Below are 12,519 nucleotides of genomic sequence, written 5' to 3' on the forward strand. Positions count from 1 at the left end.
GTTCAAGCAGGGGAGGCCACCGTCTGGTAAATGTAAAACCAGGTGGTGCTGGAGACAGTGAGAAGGGTGGTCCCACTTATACTGGTCCAGAACGAACGCGGTAATCGTTCGGATCAGGCACTTGTGCTTACACTCGGCCTCCATTGTGCCCATACTGGCTTGGTACAATTGTATGTATCCCCTTGTCCCCCACAAAAAAATGCGGCCTTTCCATCCACTTGTAAGTCTTGTTCCATCCCATATGTTGTATCGTGTATCATTTCAAGGCAATCTTTATGTTTGGATCAGAGTTATCCATTGGGCTGCATACGGTATCAAACATATCCATTTACTTTGCACATGTCATCAACAGTTATTTTGCAAGCTGGCATGTGTTGCGAAGTGTCATATCATATTATGTAAAGCCTTGCATCAGTGTAAGCACTTTTGAGGACGTTGAAGTTTTAAGAATATATCTGGGCATCAACATTGGGACCGTAAAAGTTTTACATCTTGTTTTATATTGTTGATAAACATCACAATTTAGTTTAGCTATTCAGAACAGGATTTTTTTTTCTAGATTTCGTAGCCCTTGGGAGTAGTGATACTTTTCATTAGTACTCATGTGACCGATAAGGCCTGTGTGCCTCTTGTTTATTTATATTTTCAGAAGAATAAGTGCATTCACAGGTATACAATACTTGTGATGAAAAAACGATGATATAATTCGATGTTTGAACGATTCAATATAAGTAACTAAATAAGACATTTCACTCCTCTGGAAGCCTCTAGAATGAGACAACGCATGCGCTAAAGTCGTTGCAGATTATTGACATCGGAAAAGATGTATCAATTAAAATGAGGTAATCATCGATTTAGTGTGGAAATAAATGATGTCAGTTGGATTTGTTTGCGGAAAAACCATTCGTGGATTGATTTAGGTAAGCTTTCGGGCGATTCCTATTTGAATGTAACCTGACATATTATCGAACTGAAGCGCGACTGGTGGTATCAACATTTCCCACAGAAATCGGTGTTTGTCCTACTATAATTTAGTATTCCGTATACGAGTTGTGAAATTAATCACTCTTGGTTATCGTCACCTTTTCATCCCATTAAAATGGGGAGTTGAACCATCATGGACCCTTGGACAAACCAGAGATAAAAACCAGAGATAAAATAAGTTGCCTAGGAAGAGAAGACATCCCCTGTTGACCGGTCACATCCGCTATGAAACCTATAATATTATATTGTATTTTGATTGAAATATCGAACAATGTTTGAAACGTAGATGCGAAATTTACAATATATTGTTCCTGCTGCAAGAAATGGTACATAAAGTTTTGAAAGTATTATCTTATCATCGACACAACTGCGAGACCCAAACATTAAATAATTTCTTACCATAAAAATCAAATGTTCGTGTGATCTACAAAGCGTAGATATCTGTTCTACACATTGCTATTAACTATTGTAAAAAAAAATTGCTGTATCATAAACATCACATACACGTATATGACAGGGAGCGGCTAGAACATATTCAAATGGGGGTTGTGACCCAAATTTCTACCTTCCCGCCCAAAGAAGAAAAATGACTGTTGTTAAGAGTCATCCAACAATAGGGAGTGTAACCCCCTCTACACCCGCCACTTCATTAATTGATATATAGGCCTTTGTATAATGCATTAGTTTAAACATATGAAGATATTTTTGATTCCTTTATTTTTCCCAAACATTTTTATATTTACAATTGAAACCCAGAGAATGACGACCAGTCCATGTATGCATATTCCCCGGTCGAACCATGCGTCCTTATCCAGACCTTGTCCTTCTTCTTCATTCTAATCACTGCTGTTGTTGAGGAAGACTCGTACTGGGAACTGCCATGTTTACCGTCAGCATGATTGTAACCAACTATATTTCTATTAATGACAATCTCGGTGTTAAAACGTGACCCGAGCTTTGTCATAATAGTCCATGTGAAGGAGTAGATGCCATCTGTTGGTGCTGTGAATATTCCTGTGTTACCGTTATAGGCGGATCCAGAGTTTAGAGTTACTTTCCCAAATACAACTACAGCATAGCTACCGGGATTCTGAATAGCGGACGAAGTTCGGGCATGGAAAGCAATGAGTCCTGTTTATTATAAACATATCGAACTGTGTAAAACATTAAGTTACAAAATTACATAGAATGCCTCAAAGGAAAAATATTCATTAAATTATGTTAGAAATACGTGTTCAATTGCATATTTCAGTCAGACATTCGAATAAACCAATACATAAATAGGTAATAAATATAAATGCGAAAGTATTTGTTCTAAGAATAATCAGATACAAACCATGGTCTCTCCCTTTGCAACTTCTCCTTTCGTATCCCATTCCTCGACAGACGGTGTTGTAGTTGTTGTATTTACTGATGAAGCCCTGTGCGGTTTCTTTGGCGTACAGTTCAGTCAATAAAACCACCAAGACCAATGTCACCCTAAGCATAATCATTGGAACCCTGGGGTAGTGAATTGAAACATAAGATATTCATTTCAAAATTAAGGATTATCTCCCTCTTCTCCTTAGACGAAATTGACTTCACTTTTTTGGCACACTGTTTTTCTCTATAATAGCTCTAAAACATCATTGTTATTTCGGATTTCAAACATTTCGGTTGAGCATCACTGAGGAGACATTAGTATTCGAAATGCGCATCTGGTGCAACAGAATTGGTACCGTATAAGTTTTACATTATGACCCCTGGAGCGAGGCCTCTGCTGGTGGACTGTTAGTCCCCGAGGGTCTCTACAGCCCAGTAGCTAAGTACTTCGTTACTAGCTTGACAATACGGATGTATATTTAATTGTGGTTACAAAATTTAGAAATTCATTTCAAAATTAAGAGTTATCTCCCTCACGCATAGCTCTTATCCTTAGACAAATTTAACTCAACTTTTTTGGCAAGCTGTTTTCCCCTATAATAGCTCTAAAACTTTATTGTGATTTCGGATTTCAAACATTTCGGTTGTGCATCACTGAAGATACATTATTTGTCGAAATGCGCATCTGGTGCATCAAAATTGGTACCGTATAAGTTTTACATTCTTTTCATGATTTATTTAAATAAATGTAAGGCGCATACAGTATATACCTCTTTGACGCATCTAGAATGTATCTTGGAATGTGCATAGTGTATCATTTACACTGATAGATCATTTACCTAAGAACAATTAACCCACAGACTGAGTTTCAAGCAACAAATGTGACAGAATTATCTATTTGGATTTTGTAAATATCCAAATGTACTTCGTTCTGGTATTTATGTGGTATATGATATGCTTTAAAAAAGAAATTGATTTTGCATACAAAGGCAAATAAACATTAAATGATAAGTAAATGTAAATCATATCGTGCTATCAAATTAGATATACAATCATCTAATATGATTTTGACACAATATTTACTCTACAGCAAAGTAATGATAAGGATTCTCATGTCTCTCAAAGTAGAAGTTGGATTTTCCAGGAGATTCTATAACACATACTACGTTTACACCACTTCATTTGCAATACTTAGATTGTATAAAATTGTAACTTGATAACAGGTGTGTATAAGTTTTGAATTGTAATGGGTATACCCATGGGGTGAAATATTCGTGGTCTTTGGTGATCAGGTCTATCAACAGTCTGTTGGAATTCCCATGGGCACGAATTGTGCTCCTTTGCTAGCTGATCTGTTTTTATATTCACATGAAGCAGAATTCATTCAAAAACTTCTACGCGAGAAGAAAAAATCGCTCGCTGTGGCCTTCAATTCGACATTTAGATATATCGACGACGTTTTGTCTATTAACAATAATAGCTTTCATTCATATGTCGATTTGATGCAAGGTGAAGATAACGAACAGTGATCAATCTCAAAACTCCTACAAGCAATACAAATTAGATAGTTGGGCAAACACGGAACCCTGGACACACCAGAGGTGGGATCAGGTGCCTAGGAGGAGTAAGCATCCCCCGTTGACCGGTCACACCCGCCGTGAGCCCCATATCCTGATCAGGTAAACGGAGTTATCTACAGTCAAAATCAGTTTGCCAAGAACGGCTTAACAATCGGTATGAAACACGTCAGACAGCATTTGACCCAATGCGAGGTTGTATTGATGAACTAGATCGTTATAACGACCATAAAATTTGCGAAATGCTGACTTCAATCGAGACTGTTGAAATCCCTGTACCATCAACTTGTTTGTCAGTAGCTTACCTCGATTTAAAAACTGACTATACCCAGAACAAGCTCTTGCATATCGAATCAGTTGATATATATAAACACCATATGCAGGTGATAATGGAATATTGCTAGATAAATGTGGGAAGTTGACGTTCTTGCTAACTAATATTTTTCATTGAAATATAACGGTATCTCTTTTCTACGTTAGATATCCGGAGAGCTCCTCAACTTTCAAAAGCGTCGCTAAGTGCCTGAAGTCACTTTATCTTATCGTAAAATGTGCCTGTTTATGAAAAAATGCCCACGTTAACGCAGAAAAGTGATCCCGTTCGACATACTAAACATCAAAACTCCGATGGAATCGGAAACGAAATAAATAATGGTTCCGACATTCCGTATTGATATCAAATTTACCTATACGCGAGATATCTGACGTCATATTAAAAGAGTTTTCCAAATCAATTGAGGAGATATCAACTCATTGCATTTTCACTACAGAGAATATTTTTTTTTCTAGTTTTGCTAGCATATTGGTAGTCTTGGACCAAAATATTATTTTAGGAGATAGCTATGCTTACCAACAGTGATCATTATCATGAAAGGTGAAGGTAACGAACAGTGATCAATCTCATACTACAAAACGTGAAGTAGGGCAAACACAAAAACAAACAGTTTGACAAAACGAGCAAAAGGGCAGAAACCTACAAGAGGTAACATCCCTTTTCAAACAGTCACATTTGATCAGGCAAACGGACATATCCGAAGCCAAAATTAATATATAAAAAACAACTGGTATGGCAAAATCAGACAGTATTCGATTGAATGTCAGGCTGCATTTGGAAATTAAATTGCATATCAGGACGCCGTTTCATCAATAAGTGTAAATTTTCAACTAACTAAGTCTTACACCGACTACGTAAAGCTAGTTACGTATGATCTTAGTTTAGCGCAAACCGCGTTTCACGAAACGACGTAAATACATGCGTACGTTACTATTCGACTAAGTTTTCAACTAAGCTTACGTGCTTAGTTACCGCGTCCTGAGCATGCGTACATCATACTTTCGGTTTTTTTCACTTGTCCTCTGGACCAAAATAATGAATGAAAAGAACCAAAGAAAATGCACGTGCAGAATTGGGAGGAGACAGAGATGGCCAAACATATCACTCCATAAACAAAATTTGTTTTTATCTATATAGGCCTATGTATATATTTTACATCTCTGATTTCAAAGGTTATTATATTTTAAGTGCATGTAGGTCGACACGATACATCTACATGGTATATATATATATATATATATATATATATATATATATATATATATACGGATGTATATTTAATTGCTGTTATAAGATTTAGAAATTCATTTCAAAATTAAGGATTATCTCCCTCATGCATAGCTCTTATCCTTGGACGAATTTGGCTCCACTTTTTTGGCACGCTGTTTTTGGCTATATTTAGCTCTAAAACTTCATAGTTATTTCGGATTTCAAACATTTCGCTTGAGCATCACTGAAGAGACATTATTTGTCGAAATGTGCATCTGGTGCATCAAAATTGGTACCGTATAAGTTTTACATTAATTGGATAACTAATGTAGACTCATAGGCCTAAATGTGTTTGAACAAATAGTCGTGTTTCGAGTTCCTCCATGTGTATATTTTACAGTTTGGGATTATATACAGGCACGTACCATCGGTTTGCAAAGTGACGGGGGGGGGGGTGCAGCTGGGACATAAATTAGATGTTGGCCTTTCAAATAATCTTTTTATCTTGCGTTATAACGCAAAAAAATGTTTTGTCCTATCTGCAAAATCCTAATTCCGAGGTGGGGTGGAGTTGGAATATTTTGCAGTTATTTCCACATTTTTTTTCTTCCACTCAGGTTTCATTTTCTTCAATCATGGGGGTGCTAAAGTCTTCTATTAGAAGTGCCTCAAAACATTTTCCTACACACATCATGTGTGTGTGTGGGGGTGGGGGGGTGGGGGGGGGGTAGACGTCTTCTATTAATGCTCATGATCATACCTCACTAAATAGTTTTTATTTATAAATTCCTCTCATTCCCTTACAGTACGAAATTTTAAAATATCGTATTGTTAAAAAAAGTGGAGTAGCAACTCAGAGTGAACCCCCTCCCATTCACTCCGATTCGGGCATGATATACATGTACATGTAGATGGTTTTCTTTATTTGATAATAAAATATATATCTCCACGGATTATCCTGCACATCATTTATCACCGAAATTCGTCAAATATCAAACTGTTACGAAGACCTTTTCTTTTTATTTAGAAGAACTTTATTATCATAATATAGTTATATGATGTATCTCTTAAGACGGAATATTTTTTCAAGATTTAAGAGATACACTGGAAAATAGTAGATATTAAAGTAACTGTTCATGAAATATACATTACACTCCCGTAAAGCCACCCACCATACGGCAGAGGTCGAATTGAATCGGGCTCCCTAATGATTTCTTCCAAGTTTTGAAGAGAATTATGAATAGCCTACATATAATACAACAAAGTGAATGTTGCCTTTACGGTGGACTTCTTGGCATAATCATGTTATTCGCTCCACGGAGCGAATTAGCATGTATTCTACGGACTTAATTATATCATTTATTCCGTAAATGTGAATGAATGATTTTTGCTTTTATAAACGGAATAAATAGCATGATTATAAAAAGTCAATAGTTAACAGTATAAACCAAGCATGTCAAACTGATTTGTATTGTTAGAAAAAGTGGAGTAGCAACACAGGGTGACCCTCCATCCCATTCACTCCGATTCGTGCCTGATATACATGTACATGTAGATGTTTTTCTTTATTTGATAACATAAGATATATATCTGCACGGATTATCCTCACATCACTTATCACCGAAATTCGTCAAGTATCAAACTGTTACGAAGACCTTTTTTTTTATTTGGAAGAACTTTCTTATTGATATTTTAAAAATCTTGAAAAAAAATCCCGTCCTCATAAATACATAATATAGTTATATGATGTATCTCTTAAGACGGGATATTTTTTCAAGATTTAAGATATACAATGGAAAATAATAGATTTTAAAATAACTATTCATGAAATATACATTACACTCCCGTAAATCCACCCACCATACGACAGAGATCGAATTGAATCGGGCTCGCTAATCATTTGTTCCAAGTTGTTTTGAAGACATTTATAAATAGTCTACATATAATACAACAAAGTGAATGAACTACTTTACAAAGGGATTTGGAAATAACACTGTATATTCATCATTCAGGTACAGATAGACACTTGTGAAAAATAATCATACAGTAAAGACAAGGCATAAATTTACTAGTTTTCAAAGGGAAGTAACCCTTATGGCCTTACATATTTATCGTTGTAAACGTCTAAAATCATCCTGTCTTGAAAAAATCGATCACGACGCAAAAATCGTCGGTAAAAAATCCATATATATTTACAAACAGCTAACAGTCGGCCATGATTTTTGCTTACGTGGGTACTTACGTAAGGGTTCGACCTGACGTAGTGTTTCTACTAGTTAGTAGAAAACTTGCGTAAATTCTAATCTTACACCATTTGATGAAACGGACTTTTAGTCTAGTCAGAAAGTTACGCCAAACTATGCTTACGTAACTGGTTAAGATGTTTGATGAAATGGCGTCCAGTAGTTTTGTTTCAGTAATGAAAATTTAAAACATGAAGTTTACAGTTAAAATATTTTTTCTAATAAAATGATAGATATCAGGGAGATATGTCCTATTCATGATATACTGGTAGTATACGTAATGCATCATCGTGAAAAACAAAACCTGGGTAATCCACTTCTGTAATTCTACCTGCATAACTACTGATGGTACTCAAAGAAACGACATGTTAAAGGAATGAAATGTAATTCCTACCCACCAATTGATTGTTAAACGGTGATCATCAACATATTTTCAAGCTCGTCGCATTTAATTGCTCAACAAAATCATTTACTACTCGAAATATTTAAAATTAAGCAATATATTATGGATGTAGGAAACGACCAAAGAAAATAGCAATTTCAATACTTACATGTTGGACAGCGATATTTCTGCCTATTGTCTTACACTATACACTGTAGCTATATACAGGGGATGACTGTATGCTGTTTGACATGACATTTAGTAGCCCTGTTATATATTCCTGAGGATCCATTAAAATGTAACAGTAGTAAAGTGATTGGTAATTGAATCCAACATACAACATACATGCTGTGTTGATGATGACACGCAAACAGGAAATTAAACGGGTAGATGTAAATATAAAGGACATCTTCATTTTTTTCTTGTCTTCTTTTCTCCATGACTAAATTACTGCAGTCTAAACTGCCATGTTTCAGGGATGTCATTACAGAAGAGTACCATCGTTAGGTACTTGTACAGTATGTATGAAGATGTATTGGTTTATATTTATAAGTAAATTAAATACTTGCTTTCTTTCAAAACTAAACGGAAATATAGCATGCTGTTAAACTCTCTATTCTTTTGTTTAGCACACTTTTTTGTTTGTATGCCAAAGTAGCTTTAAATGTGATTTAAATGAACCATTTTGCATGGTTTTCTACTTTGAAAAAGACGAAATTGAAATCTTGTGATCTGCAAGAAGGGTGAAGATAACGAACAGTGATCAATTTCATATTTACTTTCAATATTTTACGCTCAATAATATGTGACATCATATCCGATCTCGAACGAGAAGGTTGAACAAAGGAGGTAACCAATTCACAAAAGGATTAGATTTAATGTAAAACTGATACGGTACCAATTTTGATGCACCAGATGCGCGTTTTGATAAATAATGTCTCTTCAGTGATGCTCAACCGGAATGTTTAAAAACCGAAATAACAATAAACTTGAACAAACAAGACAATTACATGTATCACATTAACGGCTTACATATAAAAAGAGTAGGACATCCTTACTTTTCCTAGGCATCTGATCCCACCTCTGGTGTGTCCAGGGGTCCGTGTTTGTTCAACTATCAATTTTGTATTGCTTAGTTATGAGATTGACCACTGTTCGTTATCTTCACCTTTCTGTTAATAAGAAGAGATGTGTACCGACGTTGTCTTTCTTTTATTGTAAAGGAAGGTGTGAGGAGAAAGACTTTGGAATGTTTTGTCAGTACAAGGAATTTGCCATAAAAATAGTTGCTTTTGTCGATACACATTTCGAAAAAGCATTAGAATAGAGACCTAGTTAAACTGCGAGACAATGATTATGTAGGAGCTGAACACAGTTATACATAGGAATTGTGTTCTGTCTTCATCGTTTCACAAAGTGCACTCTCGCACCTTAGGAATAACATTTGACCGTGCAACAGCATATACTGGAGTTCCCACTTTCTACCACTGTGTACATTTATAAATTTTAAGGATTGAAAATAATTGAATTGACATTTATATTTCATAAAATATTTCAAATCCTAGCTCTAAATTGACTTATGATGCTTTCAATATTTGTATTAAAGCCATAACACTAAATACAATGTAATACCATGGTCAAATGTGCTAACAACATGTAAATTCCATTCTTAAAAGGGAAAAAAAATATAATATTGCTTGCGTTAAAATAAAGCATTGTGCTTTCTACATCAAATTAAACAATGTTGATTTATTTCTTTTCAAATTGAAACTGTGTTGTCAACGATGTATTCTGTATCATAAGTTTTCTAATACAATAAGAAGTACATGTATTAGTAAAATGCATAAAACTGTCTAGAATTAATTGTAGACTTTTTAAAACAAATTATTTTGGAAATGTAACCTGCAAAATATTAGAACATTTATACATCCAATGATCTATGATGACTAATCCTAGATCAGATGGAATGTTAGAATAGAAGTTCATCATATCAAATGAAACTGGTTCTGTGTTGACTTTGACAAGAATTGTGTTTTGGAAATATACTGTATCTCTGATGTTATAGTGATCTTTATGAATACAAGATTTTACAAATACATGTAATATCTAACCTATTCTGTGAGTTTCAAATATTGGTCCCGCAACTATGGGTTTGATGTTAAAGTCTGCTGAGCTTTCAACACTAATTAATTGATTGAATATTTTGCATTTATCGTTAAAAGTCTGGTTTAGGTAAAAGTTTGTTATGTCGTCCAATCTATTGAACATATAAATCTTACTATTATTTATATTGTTCAAAATTCATTTTATCCAATGTTATAAGTTTCAGCAACAGATACCATTGTTTCTCCACGATCCACCTTCTGATTATCAAAAACAATGAACGAACTCGTGGTGCATATTTCGCATTTGTCTGATTTATGAGAATAATTCGCTTTTAATCTATGATGATTATGTTTCTTTGTTTTCGAAAAATGACTAAGAATTGAGTAGTGTCATTTACAGAGTACAGCTACACAATGCAACAACTATATGTATTTAAAATGTCATGGTTAAAAGGGTTATTAGAGGAAATTGAATCTTGCTTAGATATTTGTGAAGAAATGGATGGTAGTGATTTTGTTGAAAAAGTACTTGATTTTGTTGACGCATTTATTGATGAATGTGTTCTTTCAAAAAAATATTTTCTGACAAGATATTTGTTTTACATATGCACCATGTAATATAACCGGTTGGCAAAACTTTCTATAAAGATAACTATCCTGACAACACTGTGTGGTATAATAGATATATTGGAATGGATGTGAAAAATGGTTTGTAAAAAACTGGTATAAAAGTTTTGAAACTTATAATTAATGATTTTCTACACGAGGAAGAAATTCATTTATATCCTACAAAAGCCCAGAAGGCTCATTCGAGATTCGAAATTCAAAATACGAGATTCGAAATTCCGAATACGAATTATAGACGGAAGAGAAATATTTATTTTTGGTTAGAATGTTCTCTATTGTTTATATATAATAGATAAATGTCATATAATACATAAGTACTTGACACGAAACACCCACATCTACAGGCCTGTCTGGATGCTAAGCATGCATCATAACATTTATAGTTTTAAAAGAAATAAAGAAATGTTTCGTTGTTTGGTTATTAGAAGAATAAGCATTCTGTCATATTTTAAGTTTATATGTTAACAGCTGTGAAGGAAAAACTTCAAACTTACTGTGCGACTACATATGCCAGAAGTGCAAACTCCCCGTCGAGGCCTCATTACGTCACCTACGAATAGACCTCTCCTATGTGACGCACCACAATATACAGATTTGTATATTGTGAGTCCGCGATTATCACGCAGACAAATTACACTAAAGAAGTAGCTCGCAGTTAAAAGTTTGAAGATATTGATATTAAGAGCATTAATATAAAAGTATGGATTTTATTTTAAACATTAAATGATCAAAAGTAGGGAGACTCTGTTAAAATTATTGTGTAAAGTTATAAACTTGATGTTTACGTTCTTGTTTTGAAAGTTGTTTACGTTTGACGTTATGTTTTTTCGTCATTCTACAGTGACGTCACAGTATACACGGTCTAAGAAATCGCTATCCCATAATGCCTAAGTGGAAGAGTTTGGTTTGTGAGCAAACGAACTCTGGTGGAAGTTTGGCCAGAAGTGGTGTTAATCAAATGTGGATTCTAAAAAATTCTAAAGAACTTTTAGTAAACTTGAAATCACAGAATTTTCCCCACATCAATAGCATTATAACCTATGACTTTTCAACACTACACACGATCATTCCTCAGGATAAATTAAAGACTAGACTTTTTGATATCATAGACAGTTGCTTCTTCAACAAAAACGGAAAACGGAAATATTGATATCTAGTGATCAGTCATTCAAAAACTTACTTTGTTAAACACCACTCTGATTCCACGCACAAGTACTCTGCAGTTGAAATAAAAAATATGCTAGAGTTCCTCATTGACAATATCTTCGTGGTCTTTGGTGATCAGGTCTTCCAACAGTCTGTTGGAATTCCCATGGGCACGAATTGTGCTCCTTTGTTAGCTGACCTGTTTTTATATTCATATGAAGCAGAATTTATTCAAAAACTTTTACGTGAGAATAAAAAATCTCTCGCTGTGACCTTCAATTCGACTTTTAGATATATCGATGACGTTTTGTCTATTAACAATGATAGCTTTCATTCATATGTCGATTTGATATATCCTCGTGAGCTCGAAATAAAGGACACCACAGAGTCGTCCACTTCTGCTTCATACTTAGATATTTTATTGACAGTAGACATTAACGGCAAACTAACAACTCAACTGTATGACAAACGGGATGATTTCAGCTTCTCCATTGTCAACTTCCCACATTTATGTAGCAATATTCCATTATCACCTGCATCTGGTGTTTAT

At 34.6% G+C, this 12,519-nt stretch overlaps 1 protein-coding gene across 1 annotated transcript; it reads right to left on the reverse strand.

The window, feature by feature from the left end:
* Positions 1–1,689: 1,689 nt before the first annotated feature.
* Positions 1,690–8,339, reverse strand: LOC125675961 (heavy metal-binding protein HIP-like). Its single transcript, XM_048913821.2, has 3 exons — positions 8,261–8,339; positions 2,321–2,484; positions 1,690–2,115 (listed from the first exon to the last, which is right to left on the reverse strand). Coding segments are annotated over exons 1-3 (558 nt in total). The 5' UTR covers positions 8,263–8,339; the 3' UTR covers positions 1,690–1,723.
* Between the last annotated feature and the right edge of the window lie 4,180 nt (positions 8,340–12,519).

Source organism: Ostrea edulis, chromosome 3 (genome assembly GCF_947568905.1).
Source record: "Ostrea edulis chromosome 3, xbOstEdul1.1, whole genome shotgun sequence".
Lineage (NCBI taxonomy): Eukaryota > Metazoa > Mollusca > Bivalvia > Ostreida > Ostreidae > Ostrea > Ostrea edulis.